General features: G+C 34.8%; 3 protein-coding genes across 4 annotated transcripts in view; 1 reads left to right on the top strand and 2 right to left on the bottom strand.

Moving 5' to 3' along the window:
* Nucleotides 1-266: 266 nt before the first annotated feature.
* Nucleotides 267-12,069, bottom strand: LOC111988637 (organellar oligopeptidase A, chloroplastic/mitochondrial). The gene is made up of 13 exons (XM_065779327.1): nucleotides 11,835-12,069; nucleotides 11,097-11,264; nucleotides 10,885-11,008; nucleotides 8,616-8,692; nucleotides 7,431-7,574; nucleotides 7,047-7,277; nucleotides 6,895-6,985; nucleotides 5,916-6,037; nucleotides 4,888-4,995; nucleotides 4,555-4,800; nucleotides 3,871-4,016; nucleotides 2,751-2,868; nucleotides 267-620 (listed from the first exon to the last, which is right to left on the bottom strand). Exons 1-13 carry the CDS (start codon nucleotides 11,946-11,948, stop codon nucleotides 366-368), a joined length of 1,944 nt encoding a protein of 647 aa, XP_065635399.1. The 5' UTR covers nucleotides 11,949-12,069; the 3' UTR covers nucleotides 267-365.
* Nucleotides 12,070-12,193: 124 nt separating this feature from the next.
* Nucleotides 12,194-14,333, bottom strand: LOC111988636 (uncharacterized). Of its 2 annotated transcripts, XM_024020419.2 has the most exons (4): nucleotides 14,163-14,333; nucleotides 13,917-14,041; nucleotides 13,200-13,529; nucleotides 12,194-12,862 (listed from the first exon to the last, which is right to left on the bottom strand). In XM_024020419.2, exons 2-4 carry the CDS (start codon nucleotides 13,968-13,970, stop codon nucleotides 12,764-12,766), a joined length of 483 nt encoding a protein of 160 aa, XP_023876187.1. In that variant the 5' UTR covers nucleotides 13,971-14,041; nucleotides 14,163-14,333; the 3' UTR covers nucleotides 12,194-12,763. The 2 variants fall into 2 exon arrangements, with proteins under 2 accessions (XP_023876187.1, XP_065635393.1); XM_065779321.1 differs by lacking the exon at nucleotides 14,163-14,333 and having other exon boundaries at nucleotides 13,917-14,154.
* A 9,057-nt stretch (nucleotides 14,334-23,390) lies between these two features.
* The window catches only part of LOC111988644 (magnesium transporter MRS2-11, chloroplastic), a 13,000-nt gene continuing 9,357 nt past the window's right edge, over nucleotides 23,391-27,033 (top strand). The window contains exons 1-5 of the mRNA XM_024020427.2: nucleotides 23,391-23,882; nucleotides 23,964-24,036; nucleotides 24,903-24,973; nucleotides 25,848-25,933; nucleotides 26,046-26,136. Coding sequence (XP_023876195.1) covers nucleotides 23,472-23,882; nucleotides 23,964-24,036; nucleotides 24,903-24,973; nucleotides 25,848-25,933; nucleotides 26,046-26,136 — 732 coding nt within the window. The 5' untranslated portion in view covers nucleotides 23,391-23,471. The remainder of the gene's footprint in view (nucleotides 23,883-23,963; nucleotides 24,037-24,902; nucleotides 24,974-25,847; nucleotides 25,934-26,045; nucleotides 26,137-27,033) is intronic.

Consider the following 27,033-nt stretch of genomic DNA (forward strand, 5'->3'; position numbering starts at 1 on the left):
GTGGGACACAGTCCCACAGCATGGACATCTCTTCTTTTCAAATTGGTGGGATATGGCATGAACTTCTCTCCTCTCCTTAGCCTTAGAGAATTTTTTTCTTTTATGGGACTTGAGTGAGTTCCATATCAGCTTTGCCACCTCATGGAACTCGAGTCTTTGACACTTGAGTTTTTTTTTTTTTTTTTTTTTTTTTTTTTTTTTTTTTTTTTTTTTTTTTTTTTTTTTTTTTTTTTTNAATCATCTAATGTTCAACAAAAACAAAAAATTTGTGATTGCAAATATTAAAAAAGGTAGAAAATTTCTTATTATTATTGTTTTAGTAATTATTATTATTTTATTTTAACTAAGCAGGATACGTGGTGGTTTCAAACCTTTTGAAGCGAAGTTGTTCCTTCAACTTTGTAATTACACATCATACAATAAGGTAAAATGAAATAGTAGAATAATCTGTAACACAAACCTGCAAATATATGGCTCAAACTGCAGAGGAACCTGTCCTCTGGAAGCAATGGGATCAAATGAGTCTTTTGACCCACTCTATGATCAATGTCAAAGACGGATTCTGAACCACCAGGAACATACTTTGTATGGAGTTCCATATCTACACTTGCAAATCGTAGCTACAATGACATGATAACATATTAAACAGTTACACAAAACATTACATTCTATTAAAGTGATAAAATGAGTAATTCTTATTTTCTTTTTATTAAAAAATTTTATAATCATTAGGCAATTAAAAGAACATCAAGAAAGCCTGCAAGCATGATAGAATTTGTTTCCATTTCTTTCCAAGATAAGTTATTGGTATCGATGAACTTTCACATTAGTTTGAACTCCTGACTTCAGTTACCAGTCCATTCTTAAATCTGAAGTACAAATTATAGTCACTGCAGAAACAAGCTACTCTCTATTTTCAGTCTCACTTTATGAGGAGTTTGTATGGGTAGATCCAATTGTTTGAACCATTTTTCCTAAGCCTAAATTTATCAACTGTTAAATATGTGAACTAAATAAGATCTACAGCCATTGAAGATTTTGCTGCCATAATTGGTAATTCATTCTGAAGAGGTGACTAGCCGTGGAACTGAATAAAAATACCATTTCACAAGGGCAGGGCCCAAGGGGGGTTGAGCGGGAAAATTGTCCCCTTGAAACCTCACCCCCAAGAAGGGGGCTAAAGTAAACCTAGCACAATGTTATAGAAAGAGAAGGATTAATGCACAACTAGGCCCCTGGAAAACCTTGAATCTACAAGGTAGAGATTTGGAATATACAGGAAAAAATAAAGATGAAAGACTGTAATTTTACTGATAGAAGACGTATTAATTTTGTTTTACACTCTAGGGGCCAAGTTAACAGGCTTAAAAAAAAAAAAAAATAATAAATAAAACTAATTTCGAATCAAAATATTTTTAAACATACCATAAAACTTAATAAAATATATGACAAGAACGTCTTACGTCAAACCCCTTTCACTTGGAAAGAACTCATCATTGAGTTTTCACTTTTCAATTTCAGATGAAATCTTCCATTCTACAGGAAAAGATGTTTTGAATATTTTGCAATCTTTAAGTTCTTCACAAATCTATTCTCCATAAAAAAATGTGACCCAAAATTTCCTCACCTTAATCTTTAATTGATTTGCAACACTAATCAAGAGCAGATTGATGAAAAAAATATAAAATTATTACCCCCAAAAATATATATCTTGTGGCACTACTTGTATGTGATGGACTCAAAATCTAATTTGGCTTTTGTGTAATCTTCAATTGGGATATTCTCTTCAACACAAGATCAATCTCCTTGTGATTTTTTCTCTATAACAGTATCTTCATTAATCTCCTTGAGAATCTCTATATTTTCTTGTTTGACTACTGTGTAATCTGCAAGTAGAATATTCTCTTCAACACATGATTTTTCAACTGGTGCCTCTTGGTCAGATTCTCCAAAGAAAATTTTCCACTTTCTTGTTGTGGGACTTCTTTGATCTTGAAATGTGGCTTTGAATCTCCAACCTTCAAATTAATATTCTTCTTTGGTGTTTGGAAGATAAAGCCCATATTATTTATCTCTATGCAAGAATTTTCTTGTTTATTTTCGTCACTCGTATAACATAATATTCTATAATAATCACAAGGAAAAAATTATCAACCATCATCTTTTTAAATTCTTGCCAAGAATGAATTTCATGTTTACGTTGATGTATTCTAACATATTTTATCTCAAGTATCAACCCATCATTCTGCAGTATAACTTTCTAAATTATTTGACACAAGTTTAACTTTTTCCTCTTCACAGATCTCCCAAATAATAAAAGTAATCTTCAAAAGCAAGAATCCAATCAATGAAAAATGCAACAATTTCAAATTATGATAAATCGTCAATGCAGCTAGGTAAGTTAACAATCACGTGAAAAAAATAAATTAGTTCACATTTATATTATATTTTGCATTACGATTCAAATTTTGTTTAATTTTTCATTTTCTTTTTACTTATATTAATTAGCATTGTTTAAAGATTTGTTAAATTTTAAACTCCTAGCACTACCACTAATCTCTTAGATAAATTATCTTAGAAAGAAAAAAAGAGAAGCTATTGCCTGAAGTAGAATATGGTTGGACCTTGGAATGCAAAAAATAAAAACAAGAAGGCAACAGAAAGAAGGCTTATTAATATTTGAAACAAAGAAATTTGCAAAATTAAGTTCAACTTATCAAAAAAAAAAAGTTCAATAGGCTTCAATCAACCTGACGAAGAAGCTCTGAACCTGCACGAAAAGTCCTTGCTGAACGAAGTTTCAAGCATACTTCTTCAGGGAGACTCTCACCAGTTTCGTAGTGCTTGGCAATGCTCCTTAAAGTATCCCTGCAAAAGGAGAATGTTCAAATAGAATGCCAGAGATGCAAAATCTAGAATAACTATACAAAACAATCAAGTGCTTGAGATTCAGACCTATAGTTTTTTTTTTTGGGGGGGGTATTGTACAAAGGAAATCATAGAATTTCCTCAAATTTTAATGTTTGCTTGAAATTACTGGATGAGTCACTTCAAAGTGCCCCAGAGCTCACTTGTCAGATTGCCATCTAGAGCTCTCTTCAGACATCTAAAAAAATCCTTGCAAACATTTAGATGCGTGGATGAAATGGGTTTTCCCACCTATTATTTTAGTCCCTTTTTTTTCTGTTTAATGTTATAGTACAAATATGTACGTATATCTGTCAAAATTTTAACCACATTTGATTAGCTTTCTATACGACTTTAGTACATTTTGCTTTTCAACCTTTAGTTTTCCTTCATCTTTGATTCTTCAATAGAAGTCAGAAGGCAAAAAGATGGGGATTTTTGCATCTTTTTTTTTTTTGGCTGGAAAGGAAATTTTCATTAACAATTCTGATAACTACATTAAATTGGAAACATATCCTTGAAATGAATCAACAACCAAATTTTAATAGCTAGATAAGGGAAAAAAAATCTTGACAACTGCTTTGGAGGGTTTTATTTGCACCTTGGTACTTACTAAAGGAGTATAAGATCTTAAAGTAAAGCACTCTACAATAAAAACAAGATCAGAATATACATCCTTAAAGTCCCTAACGACCTATCTTAAGATCCCAACAAAGGAAGCGAGGTAAAACTCATGTCTCACCTCTAACTTCCTTGGGCACTTTCTATCAACATAAACTCTCTTTGATATTCTGTATATGAACTAGTGATGTACAACCAACTTCACATGCTGCTCTATTTCAGACTGAATCAAAAAATTCACTTTTTTTTTTGTCAAATTAAAAGATATGAACATGTGAGTTGTGAAGCCATTGAGTTCGATCCAATATAGTATATTTCGCTATTGATATTAAACATCATTACCTTTGATAATACCAATTTTCCATGAACGTAGAAGGTAATTCAACAGCATCCCATTCTATCCCTCGATTACCAGAAACAAGTCCCTCATCTTGCTTGGTTAACATATGCTGAAGGGCATGGCCAAACTCATGGAAGACAGCCTCAACCTGGTTATAATGGCTTCAATCAACATCAAAATATTTGTTCTTGAAACAATGCACTCAGTGAGCAACACAGTAATTGTAACATGCCATTGCCCCTACTCAGAAATTAATGAAGTATCCAAATTCCAGAAAATCACTGGAAAACAAGAATCAATTTCTTATAAATTAAATAATTTTGAGTGCGTTAGGATGAGTTTATTTTCATTGGTTTACTTTGTTCTAAAATTAAAATATGTGTGAAAGTACAGTTATATATAGAAAAGCAAGGCTGTAAAAGGCTGTACATAAGCTGGTGATGAAAATAAGTCGGCCTTTTTAGGTAAAACAAATAGACCACTGATAAACACAACACTGGAAGAGGGCAGAAAAAGGAAACTAAAAAAACATAGCAAAAACCTTTTTCTCTTTTTTGATAAGTAAACTATAAGACTAAAACATCACAAAATTGTTCAAGGTGATATTTACTTGTGATTTTAATTTACACTATAACGGCCAGAATTAAAATGATTTCACCTTATATGCAATGTGTGATGTGCCATACCTCACGGAAGGTCATAAGGCTTGGCTTGCCAGCTAATGGTGGTGTTTGATTGCACACTATGTGTACAATGGGCAACCTAGATGATGTACCATCTCGTGAAAGTGCACGACTACGACCAACAACCACAGAGACCCATGCCCCACCACATTTTTCAGAGGGACGAGAATATGGGTCAAAATAGAAGTATGCCATGGGAGCACCATCGGAATCTTTGACACAGTACAATTTGACATCCTCATTCCATACCTGAAGAGTAACTTCCAACATGACAAATGAAACTTTTAATGTTTAAATCAAAGAGAGCAAGTGGATGCAGTTAATAAAATAGATTACCGGAGCTAGGCCATCCGCTGGGTCAATATCAATTGCAAAGAGCATCTTTGCAAGGCTAAAGAGGCCATCTATAACATTTGGCAGTGATAAAAAGGGACGCAACTCTTCCTGTAAGTTTAAAATCAAGTGAAGTAGCACTAAAGCTTATGTAAATAGAACTGTAAGTCAAATCTTGATAGAAGATTAAATAAATACAAGTCCATTGAAGAATACTTGGCATGTGCCCAAAGATAGATGTCACAAATAATAGCTTTTAACAAAAATAAAAATTCAGATCACTCTCAAATAGTAAGAAGGGGGAAGAAAAGTCATGTAGCCATGTGCAGCCAACTTAACAATGAATCAACCAAAAGTCATGTAGCCAAAGTAATCATTTCACTTTCAAATTAGTAGTCTCCTTGATTAAGTTAATGTCCACAGTTTGAAAATTACATAAGGCAGTCACTCAGTCATTCCTGATGTTTTTCTCATGCTGTATGACCCTCCAAGGGCTAATATAGTATCATGACTATCAGTCCATTGCAGACCACAGATAAAAACGTATACTAAGAGCATGCACAGACAAATTGTCCAACTTTCTCACAAAAACCTTCTCTAGGATTTAAGACTGGGAGATGCAGCCTATCGAGCACAACTTCATGGATATTTGAACACTCAAGAACACATTGATAACTAGGAGATAAACTTCCCCTGTTTCATGTCAACGTCTGACCATTCTTGCAATGTTGGAGGGTTCCTGTATAGCTTCTGGGTGAAACATACTAATTAAGTGGGCCATTTCCAAACCCCAGGACAGAAAGTGATTTGAGGCACTGCTGAGAAGAAAATCTCACCATGTTGGATGGGCCCAAAAAATCTAATAGTGTCTTAAGCAATATCAAGGTTATATATTATGCATTTTCTAAAGCTAATAAAAATTCATCAAAAGTGTATCCATCAACATTTGCTTAATTTTTTCACACACGCATGCGCACACACACACACAAGCACACGCGCGCGCGCACACACACACACACACAGAGGCCCACCTCATTTATGTGAAAACTGGACTCACGCAATCTCTCACTCCAGAATTTAATGTCCCAGAGATTCAATTCATCAGCTTCTGTTGCATTTTGACCTTTAGCAAAAATTTTAATGTCCTCCATGTCTACAAAGAAAAATAAAGATAGTGAACCCACTAAAACATCAAGACAAGTGACATTTGATTGGAAACGAAAAAGAAAATGAGATTTTTTTTTCTCGTCTATGTCTCAAAAGCAATTCCATACATCTATGGCCACCCAAAACCTGCTAAAATAGGTTTTAGGTTGGGGGCAGTTTAACTTTGCACCCACAATCCATATTCTCTTCATTTATCAGTAATTATTAAGCTGTAGAAAAGCTATACTATTGTAAGTGCAGATAAACCCAGGACAATTCTTCACAAAATTAAGGAAAGTATCATTAAAGTTCTAAAACTCCAAGAGACATGGAGAACATACCACACATCTATTTATAAAAAAGACAATTACTCCATCTTGAAGAATTATCCTATAACATATAATTAAGCATCCACAAAGGAGTACCCATTATGTGTTGCCTAGGATTTTTTAATATATAATAAATGCTTCATTGAAAAACTCAAAATGGTTTTACCCTAATGTGTTGCCTAGAATTTTAGCTCCCCCATTCTTTCCATCCTTTCTTCACCTTTATATGTAGGGCCTAGGATTCTTACAATCTATGGACAATTATATCACAAAAATATTGAACCTAGTGACAATTGCACCAATTTCAGATCTCATTTCCATGAAAAAACCAATGTGTCTAACAAAGCAACAGATTCCACTATGAAATATAACAATTATTAACTAATGTACTCTTTTTCTGGATACTTAAAACATATATAAAGACGACAATAATTCACTTATCCTCTTCAAGGAAGGGAGGAAAAAAAAAAACCCTATACAATCATGTACCCAAATTCCATGAAATTTTTCACAAATCAACTTAACAGCACATTACCTTGAATTGCAGAACTCCACGAAGCACTACGAAGTTCCTCTATAAGCTCCTCTGCTTTACTGACAGTAGCCATTTTCTTTTCCATGCTTAACTATATTCAAAATAAGTAAGTTTCTGAAAGAAGACATTTGCTAATACATAAAACATCATACCTCAGCATAGTTATCATAGCCAAGAAGATTTGCTTTCTCCAACCTAAGCTTCAAAATTTGGTCAATAATTGGTGTATTGTTGAGGTCTCCACTTGAAGCACGGGTGATATAAGCACGGTATAGTTCCTCACGCAAAAATCGGTTCCGAGCATGTTGCATGACAGAACGATAGCTTGGACCATCCAAAGTAATAACCCATGGCCCATTTTCAACGGTAGCATTTTCATATCCCTAATGTTAGGAGGATGCATATATCAGAAATGAAAGAAACTGTAAAACAGTAAAAATTGCCTCTTCCAGCAGTTTTTTTTTTTTTTTTTTCCTGATCAGTAAGTAAAGACCATTAATATTGCTTACTAGTTACTAGGACTGTACATGACATACCTTGGCAATTGCCTTTTGTGCAGCCATGGCAAGTGCAGTAGTAGGCATTCCTTCAATGTCCTTCTTATCAGTAACCAATTTTTCATATTTCTTTGTGGCATCTAGAACATTCTCTTCAAATTTCTGTGCTAACTTTTCTAACTCCTACAAATAACTCACAATGATTGGCAAGAATCACCAGCCCAAAAATTTATATAGTTATTGCATCATCAACAGCTTTAATTATGAATATTCTCTAGAAAACCTGTAAGTTTTCAATTCATTTTTATTAGTGAAAGGAATATACACTTTCATGTGACTTTATTTTGAAATAATGAAAGTTAATTGGTTTAACTTTTGATTTTCATATCTTGTGCTATTACAGAGATATATTGATAATTTCTCATATAGTTTCATACATTAGATTAATTAGAAACAAGTTTCAAAATCCTCTTTCCATATTGAGTGTAAATAAATATCTCTTTTTTAAAATAAGTAATAAAAATCTCTATTATTATTATTATTATTATTACTATGACTACTATATGAGGAAGAAACCAAGCATCAATGATTAGGACAAGACAAAAGGTTGCCTTCTCTATGAAGTTTTGGTTGCCAAGATGAGTTGCATAGGAATAAAACAAAACCAACCGAAGTCGAGAAATATCCCATAGAATAGACCCAGAAGACAATTGGAAGAAGAATAAGCGAACTGGGCCAAAGGTGGAAAAAAGGGTGGGATGAGTTTTGCTAGTGGTGACTGGGCACGAGAAGAAGGATTCTTAGTATCCCTCTATAGTAGATTTTTAAAAGTATCAAAAGAAGAAGAAAATAAATGACTATCATGGGGGTGATTTTTCTTATTTATATATCAGATTGCTTAGAAAAGAATGCTATAAATCTACGTCAGAGCAGTAATGAAAGTAAATTTAGTTGTAACAGCATATTTGCTACCGGAAATAATAGTTTTATGTCATTATTTGATTTGAAGGAGCCCGTACCTTTTCTCTGTGGGCTAGGCATTGTTAGCCATGGAGTTAAAAAGAAGAAAGCAGCATTTAGTATATCCACCGTCTGAACTTTGAACTCAAACAGTATGGACAAACTTAAATGCTTACCTTTCTTTAGTTTTATTAAAATCCTTTTCTTTTCAATTCTTTTCAATTTTTTTATTCCTTAAGGTTATGATTCAGATGGAAAACTCACCTGTTCAATTTCATTGAACTGTTGTCTTCTATCATCTTCAAGGGAAATACCACTGAGGACTGCATCTCTTATTTGAGCTGCACAAAACATAAATTGTGCATCACATATATAAAATTCCCATAAGCCAATGTCACTAAAGATATGACTGTAAAAATGAAAACAGCAATCGGAGTTTAATCCGAAATGCAAGCATGGTTGATAGATGGCCATGTTTTAACATGCAATGTTCATCTTCCATGGGCTAAACCACTAGAGCTGCTAAACTTGATCATATGTAAGATGCACTTGCAATGGAAGGTTCATCTTCCTTACTGCCAGTGGGGCCACAACCAATTTGCCTCTGACTAAAACACAGAAACACTTACACAGGCAAGGGGTGAGGATCAAGTTATTTAAGGTTAGGTCAGTCCCTGACTCCTGAATTTCAGCCTATGTAAACTAAAAATCATGAAAGAATGAGAACCGTAATTCCATTGCAATATTTTTAATTAATTAATTAGTCATGTAGTTGGATTGGGTTTAAACTGATATGGGCAATGGCACATCAAGGAGGACCATAAGAGGTTAGAAATCTCAATTCAGTGGTGTCACATAAATGTGATGCTTGATAACTATGAGCAGCTCTTAGGCAAGTCAAATTTAGTTTGGGAAAATGACTTCCATCACCTATGGGACTTGTAGAGCTGTAGTTACCCTTCATAATGCAAGTATATTTAAATAACCTGCAAGGGCAAGCACGGCCACTGACTAACTCGTAGTTTCCATCCAACTAGTAATTTTAATGTGTGTGTTTGTGTGTGTGTGAAATATGAAGTGAAACATACAGAACACCAAAAACAGAAATCTAAAGTGAAAAAAATCCAAAAAATCTAAACAATTTTCATTGGGAATTGGCTGGAGGCAGAAGTCCATTCATAAAGGGTCTTTAGCAATAAAAACTTAAACTTATTCAAGTCTTGGTTTTCTCCATCAAAGCAACGGCCATTTCTCTCCCTCTAAAGACACCACATTATGCATAAAGGAACCACCTTCCGAATCCTCCCATTAACAAGTTTACCAGAAGACCCCTCCCAACAAGTCAGCAGCTCCATGACAGAAGAAGGCATAACCCAAACAACCCCAAACACGCACAAAATCAATGGCCACCACACAATGAAGAAATAGGCGAGGCACATTCTCACCATGTCTTTTACACATAAAACAACAGTCCATAATGACGATACCTCTTTTCCACAAATTATTTATAATCAAGGTCTTGCCTAATGTCACAAACCACAAGAAGAAGATACCCTTGGTGGTGCAGAAACTTTTCCATGGAAAATAACTACCCGCACCAAATAAAACCTTGTAGTAGCTTTTCACTTAGAATCTTTTGCTTCTAGAAGGAATCCAGATCGAATATTAATTTATCTGCCACCCCATGCCTAATCTTTGCAGCATATAAGTATTTACCAGCTGTGTCATAGATTCTAGCTCCCAAACATTCAACTCTCAAATGAAGAGAGGACTCCAAGAACATCAGCCATTTATGCATTATAAATAATTGGCCATTTTAGCATCCCTGTCTTGAGCTATTTGGATTGGGATACCTCTCATGAAGAATAGACTCACCAGTCAACAAATAAAGCCCAATAAGAGTTTTAAGACAGTCTCTAACATCACATCTGATCTAATGAGAGAATCTGTCCCAGCCTCGACAAATATTCTTCCACAAGCACACCCCATACAGCCCCTTAACCTTAGTAGAGCACCAACTTTCCCAAGTGTGCCATCCTTCATATCTATCACCTTCCTCAATGGTGAATTATGTTCCATCCCATACCACCACAACCACTTTCCCAGCAGAGCTTGATTAAAAAGCAACCAATTCTTGATACCCAATCTACCATTGGTAATTGAGGCACAACAAACCCTCCAATTGACTAAGTGAAATTTGAAGTCCTCACCTAAACCTCTCCACAGGAAATCCCTAGAAGTTTAATACTTGTAAGGCATTTTGTTTTGCAAAAGTTTTATGGGTGGTTATTTTACATCTCTAGAAGGTCCTCACATTATTGCATGGTTCCACTAAGATAAATAAATGTTATGCGTGAAGAGTGTAGACCTAATGGTTGTCATTGCCTAGTATGTGATTACTATCTGAGTGTGAAAAAAGCATAATTCTTCCCACACCATTGACCTTTATTCAATTCAAAACTAGAAAAAAAACCTACTTAACTTAATCAAGTAAATGCAAATTTATTCATACCACAAACAAGTAATTTCTAACCTTCAACTATACGTTTTTGTGCATCACTTAAACTTTCCCAACTGGAAGATTCTCGGATAGCTTTAAAAGCATAATATATGGGTTTGCTTTGGCTCAACCTAAGTTGAAATTGTACCTTCTCTGGCTGCCAAAAATTAAAATAAATAATAACTAATAAAGCATTTATTCTAATGAATCTAATCTTTCTTAAAGGTACACAAAACGAAACACACCTGAACTTCTTCAATAGCATAACGGAGTTCAGGAGAGTCTTTTACAGCATTGAGATGGTTCACAATTCCCCAAACAACAGATAATCTATCTATGATCTTCTCCAACGGTTCAACTAACTTTGGCCATGTTGGTTCCACCGTAGCTTCCAATTCAACCAAATCCCTCTCCTGCAACACCATTGATTATATACACAAAAGATAAAATTTAGGTAAAAAGTCTTAGGTGTTGTAGCTCAGGTTCCCTAATTAAATTTAACAAAATGATTGTATTAACCAATAATCCACATAGTTGAATTTAAAGATAACACCTTTTTTATGCTGCATTAGTCAATGCAATTGCATGGTCTAATTTACAGCATCTAAGAAACTCTAGCTAAGATTTGCCCATATCCAAATTCATTGGGGGTGTGTTTGATCATCCTAGAAAATAGAATAGACCCATTAATTCAATCAGCTTTTTTTATTTTTCTTTTAAAATCACACGATCAGTTCATCCAAATCATCCACTAGAAAATAATTTATCACAGGTGCAATCACAGGTACTCTACGTGTTTGATCATCCTAGAAAATAGAATAGACCCATTAATTCAATCAGCTTTTTCTTTTTTGCTTTCAAACTCACATGATCAGTTCTTGAATACAAATATTGCAAAGAAAATCGACAAGACAAAACATGGTTCTCTTTGTCTTTAGCAACCAGAATAGAAAGTAACAGAAATGGAGGGATGGTTGACATACAAGTTGTTTCAAGAGGGACCGAATGGCCGGACCAACATGGTGGGGCTCGATAATATCAAAAGGAGGAAAAACGAAGTCCTCCAACAAGGGGTTGTGGTGGGTCTCGGTCGCCATTTGTGGAGTGGAAGCAACAAACTGCAGGTTCGTTGAGAAAATTGTTTGAGTTTGAGAATGAGGAAAATGATCGGGTACTGATCCATATAGCTTCCACTTTCGCCGAACAGGACAAGATACTTTGTTTTGTTGGGTCTACTTATGTTTTAAAAAACAAATGTAAGTCTTTTTTGGCTAGCAGTCAAAGGTATAAGAACCTCAAAACTTACGTCTTTGCATTCCACGCAACAGTATTGGAATTCATCAACACCAAAGTTTTTCTTTTTTTGATAATTTGATTGTTACAACGGAAAATTGGGATTTGATCCCTAAATGTCATAGACACACAAAAAAGTACCAAACAATTAAGCTACAAAAATCTAACAACATTGAACTCATCTACACCAGACTTGATGAGGTCCAAAAGGTTTCATCAAACTGACACGAGTTACATTAAAGAGAACATGGCAACCTGGGCTTAAGATAAAGAGTATTTGTTCTTGAAGTTTTGGAGGAACATGGTAATATTTCACATTAAATTGAAGAGCTTGGGCTGCTGCTTGGACTACTGCTTGAACTCTCCTGCTGCCTCTTGTTAAACGCTTTGAATTCACCTTGGAGCCAAAGCAACCGCCGGTTCGGTTGGATTGCACAAAACATGACTCTTTTAGATACATCAACAAACAGTTCTTTACAGAACATAGCGAGGGCCTCATCTGACTTCAATTCAGGAATTTTGGCTAACCTCCTTTTTACTTTCTTCATCAGCTCAACCTTGTCTGAACCCGCAGTACTAGCCTCCGAGTCCGAGTCCGAGTCCTCAGCCACCTCTATTCCTATGCCCTTCGGTACGTTGTACAGCTTGTGAATATGATGTCTAAAATACTTACATTTGGCAGACCTACTTCACGTATGAAAGCCGCCTCAGGGAACTCCTGCATGAGCATGGATTACAAACTTCAATTAATGGATCCACAAATTAGAGATGATTCCAATTTGAGACCAAATTTGCCACATAGCACAATTTAAGAAAAATTTTAGAAAAAAACGCATCCTAATAAAACTATTTAGTTATGTAATGCAGCACATCCATCGCTGCTGTGTCAAGCAACTCGCGTGGCACAGCAGCAGTGGAGCCCATATTGCTTGAAACTCAAGTTCCAAAAAATGCGCTACATTACTAAATAACTTTGTCAACTTTGTCCAGGTGCTCTTTTCCTAAATTTTTTCAAGCAATTTGACGTAACAACAAGAACAGAAATGGAAACTAACTTTTAACTTTCTTTCCCACCATGAGTTGTCTGCCGTAGTAATTTTACCATTAACCCAATCTAGAGTGACTAACTCCTCCTCATCCTTGATCAATTTTATCCAGATCTTCCAATTAGAAAGGAGTTCCATATATTTATCAATAACATCATGGACCGTAAGCCTCGATCGATATTTCTTATTTAATTCATCTGTAACATAAAATAACCCCTCTGGTTTGTCCTTCATTTCGTATTTTTCGACTCTTTCCATGCACAACTGACAATAATATTCTGTGACTTCGGGATTGCTCAAAAATGCTTTTCCGTCATCTTTTCCAGCATCCACATTTTGCTGAAGGTAACAAACCAAAACACAAGATTAGCATACAAACTATCTAGTACTTAAACAACGCTAACACCTTTAGAAAAACCAAAAATTGTCACTGGGTCTGGGTGTATGAGAAAAAAAAAATTACAAGCTATTATAAGTATATAACCAAAATCCTTGAGCGCTGCCAGCCTGCCAATGATGCTTGATGCTTCACAAATTTGCAGAGAAGACAGAGATAGTGAGATGTGAAGTGTAGAAGAAAACAAAAGTTGCAGATTAGGGGCACTTCGTAGTTAATATATTTGTGCTTTTTAACCAACCAGATGTACACAGCCATCCACAGTGCACTTATAAAAGCAAAGCAAAACAAAACAAATTTGAGAGTGAAAATGGGGAAATGGGACTAACCAGCTCGTGGGAGCTTTCACCACTCTCTTCTTCATAACTACTTCTACTTTCCATGGTGTCTACGGCTTCAACTGCTAGATTTTAATCTTCTTGGCTCTCAACGATCTCTCTCAATCGACACTTCTCTACCATTAGCGACAAAACAAAAGAACATTTTCAGGTGAAATCAAAAGAATTACAATATATATATATATATATACAGAAGATCAAAAAATGAAAGAAAAAGTCCCTGATGGTGTTTCTTACTTCCTCTGCCCCTCTCTCTCTCTCTCTCTCAAGCAGCGACTTTTATCGCTTGAAATGTCTTGAGAATAATGCTGGGTTTCAGCCCACACTTGATGGAATAGCTCAGAATCTGAGCTATTCCATCAAGTGTGGGCTGAAACCACTTCTGCCATAAAGGCTATAGAGACAAGCTCACCCCTCTCTCAATTAGACTTGACGTTAAGAGTTCATTTGGACGGGAGAGTGAAAAAGTAGGAGGATAAAAAATTATGGAAGAATGAAAAAATAGAATGATAGAAAATATTTAGTTTTTTCTCTTGTGTATTTGGTTGAAGGGGTAGAAAAGTGGGAGGGTGAAAAATTCTTTTGTTTGGTTGGAGAGAAAAAGAAAAATATGAAAAATGTAATTTATATAAATTAACTATTATAGCCTTGTTACATAATATATAAGAAATAGATTTATTTGTCCTCATTACATAATATAAAATTTATCACATTATATATATATATAAATTTATATTTATATTTTTATTATTATAATGTAAAAATTACAATAATGTACAACTTGATCAGATAACGTTGAAAAAAAAAAAGTGTTACGTCCTTAATATTTTACAATATTTTCACAATAAATAATATGTGATAAGTTATTATTGATTTTAATTTGAATACATCACTTAAATATTTTTTTATCAGTATTAGTTAGTAACAACCCACCACTTAAAATTTATTGTAAAAATATTGTAGTGACATTTCTTAATTTTAATTTCTTCTTCTTTATTTTATTTTTCTCATTTATCTTTTTTTTACCCACACGTTTCTTTTCTTCCTTTTTTTTTTTTTTTTCTCTTTTTTCTCCTCCACACCTTCCCTTATCTCTATCTTCACTTTTCTTTTTTCTTTTGTTCTCTGGCGCTTGGTCTATGCTACCTTCACTTTACTATTTTTCTTTTTCTTCTATTCTCTTCGTCTGGTGCTCTCCACTTTTCCTTTTTTTTCCTTTTTTTTCTTCTCTTCTTCTCTTCATCTACTCCATTGGCGCTCTCCACTTTTCTTTTCTTTTTTCTTTTCTTCTCTTCTTCTCTTCGTCTACTCCTTCTCTTCGTCTACTCCACTGGTGCTCTCCACTTTTCCTTTTTTTTTTTTTTTTTTCTTTTCTTCCCTTCATCTACTCCACTGGTGCTCTCTGCACTTTTTTTTTTTCGTCAACTCCACTGGTACTCTCTTCACTTTTCTTTTTTCTTTTTCTTTTCTTCTCTGCATCTCTTCTTTTTTTTTTTTTTTTTTTGGACAGTTTCAAAGCTACAACTCTCTCATCCCTCAAGTCTCTACATCTTTTTTTTTTTTTGACAGTTCGAAAGCTACAAGGAAGAGAGAAGATGATGATGATTGAAACATAAGGGTTTGATTTTGAGTTGATTTTAAGTTGCTTTGGGTTGATTTTGAGTTATTTTTGGGTTGCGGTGGTGATTTTGAGTTGATTTTCTTCTTTGCTGAGTTGCTGTGACCGTTGGGAACGAGAGGGCATTTGTGTAAAATTGCTCTTCATCAGTTTTCCACTCAGGCTTTTCCTCCCGATTTGGGGAGACGAAATTTGTGGGCCCAAGAGAGAAAATTTTCTCCCGGATTTTCCTCTCTCCCTATTTTTCTCTCTTTCCCAAATAGTAGAAAATACTGTTTTCCACTCAGTTTTCCACTCTATGTTTTTCATCCCCCTAAAATCACCCCAACCAAACACAGTGTAAGCGTGTCTAGGAAGAAAGAAAATTGACGGACGCAAAAGCAAGGCCATTTGGCCTTAAGGTGGAGAACTGAAGAAAAGGGAGACGCACAATCAGAGTGCGCTTTACATCTTCCATTGAGTGAGACTTCCAACTCAATGGAAGTTGTTAAGCTTACTCTGACTATGCGTCTCGTCAGACTCACTCAATGGAAGCTGTCAAGCTTACTCTGACTGTGCGACTCGTCAAACTCACTCAATGGAAGCTGTCAAGCTTACTCTGACTGTGCGTCTCCCTTTTCTTTAGTTCTCCACCTTAAGGCCAAATGGCCTTGCTTTTGCGTCCGTCAATTTTCTTTCTTCCTAGACCTCAATCCCACAGTTTCAGACTTCCAACTCAATGGAAGCTGTTAAGCTTACTCTAACTGTGCGTCTCCCTTTTTCTTCGGTTTTCCACCTTAAGGCCAAATGGCCTTGCTTTTGCTTCAGTCAATTTTCTTTCTTCCTAGATACGCATAATGTCAAGTCTAATTCAGAGAGACGACTGGATGGAATAGCTCATTAAATGGGCTGGAAACCACTTGTGCCACACATCCAGCATTATTCTCAAGACATTTCAAGCTATAAAAGTCGCTGCTTGAGAGAGAGAGAGAGAAACACCATCAGGTACTTTTTCTTTCATTTTTTGATCTTCTGTATATATATTTTTTTGTTATTCTTTTGATCTAACCACTCTTTGGAATATCTGAGAAAGAAAACACACTGTCAAAGTGACCAGGATGCACCAGTCAATAACCCTTTAATGCTTAAGTTAGTTTCTCTTTATGGTTTCGGTACAATCCTCATGGATGACCATAAGCCTATGGATGACCGTTTTGTTAAGCATAGCTACTTTTGTAATGTCCTGGACGACTTTTATGGACGAGTCTGGAGATCAATTCTTAGTTCACCATCAATAATAACAATATAATAATTATTGTAGGGACCGGATCTGGGACACTTCTTCAAGTTGAGAGAGTGGGCCTCAGAGCCAGCTTGCCCTTAAATGAATTTATAGAGAGTGTGCTCAAGAACTAGGCCCTAGCAAGGGATACAACTGCCCTGCATGGTTGCATGAGAGTTTATCGACTTAAACATGAAATGGGGGTGCACAATGATGCTCCTCGGACCTGTCCTCCGAGGATTGGCCTTCTTATTATTTCTTTTAAGATTGATTACAAAGGTCCTGAGAACACAAGTCGCTACCCTCCCTCTTAATGCAAATTCCCCTCCTCTTTTCAGGAGAGACTCCTTACGTTATATACCTCTCTAAACCGATCCTAACCCTCCATTTGTTTATCAGTCAGGCCACCACTTGAGAGCCTGTCCCATCAGCCGCATCCTCATTCCCCCTGTGGGTTGCAGCACCCAAGGCAGCACTGTTCAGGAGTCCTATCCTCATTAATGCGGCCAGGACGTTAGTTGAGAGCATTCAATATGGAGGTGACAGCTCACCTAAGACTTGCTCCTTCACCGTGCTCCCATCGCCGACGCGTGGCACTTGCCCCTCCCATCCTCGGATATTCAAGAAGACCCCCCTTTGGTGGAGTGGTGCCCGCGTACTTCCGAGGTCTCGGATGTTCGACGACGGGGTCATCCTCGGACATGTTCCTCGGGGGGCGGACATCGCGCTTTCATCCTTGGACCCCTCATACATCCTCGGCGCGGGCCTCTAGGCCTGGATTGAAGTGGGCCAAGGCTGCCTGACTTTCTGGCCCCACAATTACTATAATATAAGAATGAGAAGGACACTTATCTCAAATAAAATAAAATATTTAAATTATATAATAATTTAAAATTTAAAATAATTATTTAATAATTTATAATTATAAGTACAAGTATATCTATTTCAAAAAAAACTTTAAATATTATAGCAATACTAGTATTATAATATTTCACACAATTTTTTTACCACAACTTGTCATATGATAAGTTATGAGTAGTGAAAAAAATTGTGGGTATATGTGGGTTCACATTTTCATCACTTACAACTCCTCACGTAACAAATTATGACAAAATTGTTTAAAATGTTGTAATATTAGCATTGTTCTCAATATAAAAGGGCTGTTTGGTACATATGTTTAAACACATATTTTCAATTTTTAAACAATATTACACATATTTTTACACACTTTTTTACACATATATTTTCAAAAAATACAAACAATAATAACATTATCAATCGCCCAAATTTGTTGCAATACCGTGGCAATCTGACAATACACGTCCATAATGTCACATGACTCACATCACATTGGGCTCAAAGGCTAAAGCTGAAAAGAAGCTGCAATACCGTGGCAATCTGGCAATCTGGCAATACCGCCACCACTGTTTCGTCGACCGTCATTGTCTTCTTCCTTTTCTCCTTCTTCTCTGTTTTCTTTCCTTACAAATAAGTTCTAGATCTGAAAAAATAAAACCGTACGAACCGCAAAAACCGGCCACGGTTCATGGATCCGTACGGTCCGGTCCGAGTCTGAGCACCCTGTCCTTTACTTCTTTTCAGCTTTGGCCTTTAAGCCCAATGTGATGTGAGTCAAGTGACATAATGGACGTGTATTGCTAGATTGCCACGGTATTACAGCAAATTTGAGCGTTTGATAATGTAATTCTTGCATTTTTTAGAAATAGTGTGTAAAAATATGTGTAATATTATTTAAAAATTAAAAATAAGTGTTTAAACATACATACATATATATATATATATATACTAAGCAGGTCTTTTTATATTTAGAATAATGCTAATATTACAACATTTTAAACAATTTTCTCATAATTTGTCACGTAAGAAGTTGTAAGTGATGAAAATGTGAACTCATATATACTCACAATTTTTTTCACTGCTCACAACTTATCATATGATGAGTTGTGGTAAAAACTGTGTGAAATATTATAATACTAGTATTGCTATAATATTTAAAGTTTTTTTTTTTTGGAAATAGATATACTTATAATTATAAATTATTAAATTATTATTTTAATTTTTAAATTATTATATAATTTATATATTTTATTTTATTTGAGGTAAGTGTCCTTCTCATTCTTATATTATAATAATTATTATATTGTTATTATTATTGATGAAGAACAAAATCAGTAGACTGGACAACTCGGCTTTGACGGGCTGGAAGTGGTAACAAAGGCCTGAAAGACAAAATATCAAAGGAGACCGGGGTGGACCGGCCTAAGACCCTCCGATGACTAAGTTAGTATCTTCTCACGAATGGAGTTCTAACTGTATTGGGAGTAAAAATCTCAGAATCTCATACCTTTACTTGGTTTAGACCAGTCCTTATATAGGGAACTTTGGGGCGGTTATTGGTTTAATAACTTTCCCCAAATTTGTGGAATCCGGACATAACTTCCTCAATGGCTATAGAAATTACAACCGCTGTTAGAAGTTACATACTTGGGAGGAATTGGTGGCAATGAACACGGGTTAATTAACCGCTCCAGAATTCGCTAAGTGTTGTGTGGTCGTCTATGTGCAATGCCTATGGATGACTCTTTGTCAGACTATTGTGTGGTCGTCCATGCATTTTGCACATGGACGACTCTTCCGACCTGATTCCCTGAAGTTTATTCAATTGATCAATACTGCAGGACGACATATCTGGACGAATCAGAGATGGTTTGGCTGTTTGGCTAATTGGTGATCATGGACGACTCCTTTGGACGAACCATAGATGTGATTTTTGCTATCCCATCAGTTGCCCCCTTGTCCAGGGTGTCGTCCAAGGATATTATAGGGATTTAATGCCCTTTATGTAGCCACGTGTCGTGATTTAATTCGTTGAGCAGTTAAATCGATTACATTTTCCCACGCGATTGCCACGTGTCATCTTCTTAGTCGATGGTGTCGCTTCGCTGACCCTACTCCTGGGCCCTATAAATAGGTACATTCTCTTTCTTGCCCTTTATCTTTCTCATAAACTCTCTTCTGCTATCTCGTCCAAGATTCTCGTCTAGCCTTCGTCCTAGTTCTGTCAGGTATTTCCTCTTCCTTTTAGGTTTTCGTCTTGATCTTTATTTTAGCTATGTCTTCGTCTAGTAGTACAAAGAGAGAAATAGACGAGTATCAGGACGTCTCGTCTGGGAGTTATGAGAGTGGTGAGGGTAGCACTAGTTATAGTAGTAGTTCCTCGGACGAGCATTATTCGTCCGGGGTTCCTGGCATTTTCTTAGAAAAATTTCAGGAAATGCAACGTAGGACGACCTCTGGAATTAGGGCTAGCTCGTCCAGAGCGTCACCTAGCCATTCTCAGGACGAGGAGAAGGAAGAGGAGAACGTAATATACAGATGTGCACCTGAAGTAGCGTCCACCCTAGACGCCCCTAAGTTGAAAACATTAGTAGATAGATACCAAATTCCTAGGGAGTTTGAGCCTCGTCTACCCAAGGAAGGAGAGTGGTGTTGTTCTCCTTCTTTTGGCTTGGGAGTATACTCGTCTTATCTTTTAGCTGGTCTTAGGTTTCCCTTAAATTCATTTTGTAGAGCTCTTCTTCATAGGTTGGGCATTGGTCCTAACCAGCTTAACCCCAATGGTTGGAGGACGATAGTTACCATGCAAGTGTTATGGCGTGAGGCACTGGAAGGGGAATGTCCTATAACAGTGGACGAGTTCCTCTACTGTTATAAGCCCTCAGAAATAAAAAAGTCAGCTGGTTTTTACCAGTTCTCGTCCAGAGGCTCTCACTATAGCTTAATAAAGGGCCGTAGCTCGTCTGACAGGCTCTGGAAAAAAGAGTTTTTTATTATTTCTGGAAATTGGGCTGGGGACCCAATAGATGTTGGTAATGCCCTCTTCCCTCCTTTTACCAGCCCCATAGGTCGCCTTCGTCCTGAGGGTATGTTTTCTTCCATGTTATTTCTTTTATTCCTTACACTTTTTCCAACTCTCATTCATCTAACCACCTTTCTTTTTATTGGTGCAGCTGCTACTCGTCCATGTTTGGACAGATCATACTTGGATCGAATTGACCAAGTGCATGCCTTCCCTAGAAGGACTTTTCACGATTTAGTAACTTTTAGCAGTTTGACTACATGAGGGCTTGGTCCAGAACCAACTGCTGAGAACCTAGGCCACGAAGAAACTACCCGTAAAAATAAGTATCGTCCATCTCTGCTTCATTTCCTCCCCCCCCCCCAGGATCTACCTATCTAAGCAAAACTAAGAAAAAATCAAAACTATTTTCTCAATTTCCAAAATAAAGAGAGATGCAAAGTGAGAGTGTGAGAGGATGAAAAAAAAAATATAAGCATTTGCTCAAACTACACTCAAGTAAAATAAATTAGTAGATTTTTCATGTAGGTTTTTTTTGGGTGCATGCTACAACCTTAAAGAGTTGAAGTGTTCAAAAAAAAAAAAAAAACTTAATTTGCTATTAGTTTTGTGGTGGTGAGAATATATTTAGGGTCTATTTGAAATCCTCTTATTTTACTAAAATTAAATTTTTTTTTGCTAAAAATACTATAAATAAAGGTAAAAGTTAGCTGAAATAGTACAGTGAGACTTATGAATAGTAGTAAAAATAAGTTTAATAGTAAAATAAATTGGCAAAAATAATATTGCCAAACAGACACTTACTCCTGTTGTATATACAATTTATTGTAGAATCAAGTTTAACATAAATTTGAAAGTTGTAATCTATTTTTAGAGCTGCCTTGTAGTTTTTCTTTTTATTCAAAAAGATTTTTCACGTAAGATTTAGAGCTTTATATATATATATATATATTTTTTTTTTTTTTTGCTTGTTTGATTGTCATTTATTTTAATTCACAGGCTGAGAGAAATGAGAACGAAAGAAATAATGAAGGTTTATTCATTTGTCTTTGGTTTCTCCTTTTTTTAACTCCCAAATCCAAATAAAGACACTTTCGTTTCTTTCCTCCTCACGGCGTAGTCTAGTCTTGTCATTATAATGTACCATTTCTGAAAGGACAAAACTTAGATAGGTTCCCTTTAAGATTCAGCCATATGATTATTTAATTAAAAAATACACTTTCTTCTCATGAGAAAAAATTCACATGACAGAATCTTAAAAAGGGAATCTAAAGAACAGTAATTAAATACTATACCTAAATCTTGCTAAACTACCTCCATAAATAAATGTTAATGCTTATCACTTCAGTAACACTGTTCTAAAAAAAATTTATTTTTTTCAAACTATTCTAGATTTCTTTGATTCTCTTTAAAAAAAAAAAAAAAAAAAATCTAAGAGTACGCATAACATGGGGCAAAATTTTTTTTTTTCTTTTAGTATAAAAATACTATTTTTTCTATTTTACATATTTATTTTTCAAAACACACTATATTAGAGCATTTGTATTAATTTGTACAAGATTTTTTGTCTATTTTAACATAAGAATCTTTTTTTTTTTTTTATATACTCACTTTTCAAAATAGATAATCTATTTTACATTACATTTCATTAAAATATCAATTTTTTTTTTTTATATTTTAATTTTTTTTTTCATACACAACAACTACTATCCACTTTTTTTTTTTTGTTCATTCTGGAGATACTCAAAAAATAATAAATAATTAAATGTAAAATAAATAGTGTCAATGTAAATTTACATGATTACTTTAGCAAAATTGTAAATTTACAAACTTATACATGAACTAATATGAGTCATTTTTTAGAAAAAATTGTGTAAATTCTACATTTTTTCTATTATACATAGACTGATGTGGATGCTCTTAAATTATCTATTTTACAATACATTTTATTAAAATATAATTTTTTTATAAATTATTTTTCTTTATTCACACACAACTACTATTCATTATCTTACTTCATCATCGAGATACATAAAAAAAATATAAAAAAATAAAATATTAAATACAAAATATATAGTGTCAATCTAAATTTGCACAGTTTTAGAGCACTCATATCAATGAGTGTATAAAAAATAAAATAAAAAAATGTTTTACTAATGTATAACATACATTAGTAATCTATTTTAGAAGACATTTTTATGAAAAAATGAAAAAGTGACTACATGTTTTTGACAGTTTTTTCAATTATCCAAAAAAAAAGTTTCATAAAACGGATAATTAATATATGTCTTAAGGACACACATTAACTGAACCCATAAAAAAATGTGTATAGTTACATTGTTTGCCTAAAAATAACTCAAATCAGTCCATGTATGCTTATGTAAATTTACAAATTTGTTATAATAACTATGTAAATTTATATTTGGATGAAGAAAATAAATAGTAGTTGTTGCAGGTAAAGAAAGAAAAATAATTTTAAAATATTAAAAAAATATTTTTAATAAAATATAGTGAAAAAAAAAAAAAAAACTTACAGTAAAATAGTCATAAAATTGAACGGGAGTGCTTTCAAGATTTAAGAGGATCAGAATTCAGAAGGAGAGCACGAAGCAAAATACGAGCCACAAAATAACGGTCACTTTAAAATAATCAATTTAATATATAAAACCACTCAAAATTTAAAATAAAATATATTATCCAGAAATAAATTATTCACCAAAAGATCGCACAGTGTCCTAGATTGCAAACCAAACAACCCACCAACTTCCATTCCTTGACCATTACCCCATGGCTCTTACTGCACCTCCTCCTTCTTCTTCTTCTTCCTCCAATCTCCTCCAATTTCCACTTCAATCTCGCTCCACAACCGCTCTCTTCTCCGATCTCGCCACCAGCTCTCGCTTCTTCCAATCTCCATGGCCACCGCCTCTGCTTTCGTCGCACAAGACCGCGATTTCTCCGACCGTGATCAAGGAGATTCAGTGTAAAGCGAAATGCTCCGCGAAATCCACGGCGGAGGAGGACTGGTTGAGCGAACCGGAAACCCTAGCCGCTGATGGCGATGAATCCAGAGAAGATGAGAAGGTCGAGCAACACCAGAGCTCATTGGCAACTACTACTGTACCTACCGGTTCGAAGAAGGTTGCCTCGTCACTGAGTGATTCTCTTTCTCTCGGGATTCGCGAGCCAGTTTACGAGGTCTTCTTCTTCTTCTTCTTCTTCTTCTCTCTCTTTTTTCTCTATCTCTAACGTGAATTTTATTGCTTCACGATTCCATAGGTTGTAGAAGTAAAGTCGAATGGGATGGTATCTACTAGGAAAATCAATAGACGCCATTTATTGAAGTCAAGTGGTAAGGATATTGTTTAATCATTTTAAATTGACCCATTTCAGAATTCGGATTAAATGTTACCAGGAATATGCTAAAACTACAGCCAATTTTAACTTACAAATTATCGTGGTAATGAATGTGTGATTGGCATCTAAAAGTTAACGGAAGCGCATTAGTTTAGGAACTATTTTTAGAAAACTTTTATGAAAAAAAAAAAAAAAAAAGCTTATTTATATTTTCCATGAAAATGGTATTAAAACTTTCTTGTTAACAGTACCATATTGCTAAAATTACAGCCAATTTTACTACAAAAGACGTACAAATTATTGTGGTAATGAATGTGTGATTGGCATCTAAAAGTTAACGGAAGCGCATTAGTTTAGGAACTATTTTTAATTAGTGACACATTAACTTGTAATTTTTGTATAGTAAATTCTATAGTATCATTAGCATCACTCATATTACAAATCTAAAGGCGTATCTAGTAGCTTGTGATTTAAATGACGTGGCTCTCTATACACGGTTAGATATTGTAATTCAAATTTTAATTGTGAAATGGTCTATCTCTATCTAATTCGAAACAAATTTTTTTTTTTTCGGTGATTGGACATAGTAAGTAGTAGTACTAATAATAGTTGAATGACATACTATTGAAATCTCTCTTTCTTGTGTTATGTGTACAGCTTTCTTGGATTTAAGAAACCTTTAACATCACTTACCTAATCTGGATTATATATTAGTTCTTCTAGCTGTGTTGGTTTGTTGCATTATTAATTGTGCTTCTTTGCACTGCTTATTAGGTCAGGTTACACAAACACTCATAACCTGCAATAATGATGTCAATTTTCTCCTTTCTCATTTTCGCTTATGAGTATTTTCGCTTTCAGGTCTTCGTCTACGAGATATAAGAAGTGTAGATCCATCATTGTTTTTAACAAACTCTATGCCTGCTTTGCTGGTATAATGTCAACCTATGCCCTACCATTTTCTAGTTTTGTTTTGTTTTTTTTTTTTGTGTGTGTGTGTGTGTGTGTGTGTGTGTGTGTGTGTGTGTGTGTATGTGTTTGTGTATTAATTAATTGCTTTATTAAATTGATTTTGCTTTAGTTTTAACTTTTGACTGGAGTTCTTATACCATATATTGCCCTCTAAGTGATCTTATAAAGCATACACAATTCAAAAGTTATATGCCAGATGTGGCTTGAGAATGGGGTATTAATTGCTTTTTCTAATATCTTATGCCATGCCATCATAGAAGGGGATTGTAAAGATTTTATTTTGTTCTTTTTAAACAAATACATTAGCTGACACACTCTAGAATTTCCATATCTGCAACTTCACATGTATAGAAGCTGTGAAATAAATAATACTTGAACCATCATTGATTCTTTGTTTTGATGGAACCTAACTATATTTCATTTTTATTCTAATAAATAGAAATTGGCTTGGATTCTGCATGCAGTTCCATAAATAATTATTCAAGCAAATGATTCTTGACAGTGCCCATTTTATATTTCCAAAAAAAAGAAAAGGAAATGCAAAACATACATATATGAATAAGAGAGCTTTTGAGGACTATGTGGTCATCCTAGTGGAATTTGGGAGTTAAAAAAGTATATAAAAAAAAAAATTAAAATGAATACATAGCAGGAAGAATATTCTATTCCAAATTCTTCATCAGGCTGAACTTTTGGAATGCATCAATGGGAAAACCAGTTGAGGGTTATATTAAAAAGCACAACAAAACTATGAAGGTGGATCAAAATGGTCACCAATTTGGCTTGTGTTCATATCACTTTTACAAAATAATTGTTTCCTGTTTCATGTGCTAGGTCCGTGAGCATGCTATTCTTCTTAATCTGGGCTCATTGAGAGCAATGGCAATGCAAGAGTGCGTCCTTATTTTTGACTATAACAGGTAATCTTTGTGTTCTACAGCAGTACGGTTTTCATTAGACCTTGAATTTTAATCTAATATAGTTCAGAGTGAACTAACATTGTTGTACTTGTTATATTTTGATAACCTGTAGTAAAGGCGGGAAGGCCTTTCTAGAAACATTGCTGGCTCGATTGAACCCTAAAAACATGAATGGAGGGCCATGTATGCCATTTGAGCTTGAGGTTAGTTTGGTCTATGAAATCTTTGACATTACATGCTAAAACACAACATCGCTAGATGTATGTAGTTCTTATTTTGATGGCTACAAATTCTGCTCTAATTAGGCAATCTTTGCTTTGTTTAATTTATTATTCCTATAATATTTATAAATTAGAGAGTTATTAGAAGCAAGCTGATGTCATTAATGGAAAAGGTTGATTAGATAAGAAGATGAGGTTGATGTGGGAGACATTTATCTTTTTATCTTTTTGGTTTTATTAGACATAGAATTTATTTTTTGTGTGATATAATAAATACGGAAGGTGTTGTGTGTGTAAGCTAAATGGGAAGAAATCATTTGGGAAAGGTGGACTCTTGTATATTAGCTTGTTTTGGGTTAAGTGGATTATGCCAAGAGCAATGGTTGAGCTATTGGCATGTTTGAAGGAATATTTTGGAAAGTGGTAGGATATTGAAATTTGGAAGGCCATTCCTTTATTTTTAATGTGGAGTATTGAACTTTGGTGAGAAAGGAATGCATGCAAGTTTGAGGGGAGTGAGTTGTCTGTAATGAAATTGAATAAATTTTTCTTAAGATCACTTTTGATTGGTCAATGGCTACTAGTTCACTCTCTTCCACGAATGTTTTGCTGTTCTTTGATCTTTTGAATTTTTGTATGTGTGTGTATATATATATAGATATATTTCCTTTTGGGTATTTCTGTAATGGTTGTGATCCATGAAGTTCTGTAGAGGTTTCCTACAGAACCTATCTTGTAGCCATGCACTGATATGCAGCAAATATGCATTCCATTCCAATTGCTGGAATTGAAAGCCATCAGTTGGCATGACTTGTAAAGCTCCACCAGATGTAATCTCTCTCTCTCTCTCTCTCTCTCTCTCTCTCTCTCTCTCTCTCT

This window comes from Quercus suber, unplaced genomic scaffold (assembly GCF_002906115.3).
Source record: "Quercus suber isolate HL8 unplaced genomic scaffold, Cork oak 2.0 scaffold_205, whole genome shotgun sequence".
Taxonomy (NCBI): domain Eukaryota; kingdom Viridiplantae; phylum Streptophyta; class Magnoliopsida; order Fagales; family Fagaceae; genus Quercus; species Quercus suber.

Coding starts and splice junctions, on each gene's coding strand:
- LOC111988637 (XM_065779327.1), bottom strand. CDS start 11,948: ATGGCGACCGAGACCCACCACAACCCCTTGTTGGAGGACTTCGTTTTT. Junction 11,009..11,096: donor ATGCTATTGAAGAAGTTCAG/GTGTGTTTCGTT, acceptor AATTTTTGGCAG/CCAGAGAAGGTACAATTTCA. Junction 4,017..4,554: donor GCCTTATGACCTTCCGTGAG/GTATGGCACATC, acceptor CATTATAACCAG/GTTGAGGCTGTCTTCCATGA.
- LOC111988636 (XM_024020419.2), bottom strand. CDS start 13,970: ATGGAAAGTAGAAGTAGTTATGAAGAAGAGAGTGGTGAAAGCTCCCAC. Junction 13,530..13,916: donor GTGAAAGCTCCCACGAGCTG/GTTAGTCCCATT, acceptor TGTTACCTTCAG/CAAAATGTGGATGCTGGAAA. Junction 12,863..13,199: donor GGTGGGAAAGAAAGTTAAAA/GTTAGTTTCCAT, acceptor ATGCTCATGCAG/GAGTTCCCTGAGGCGGCTTT.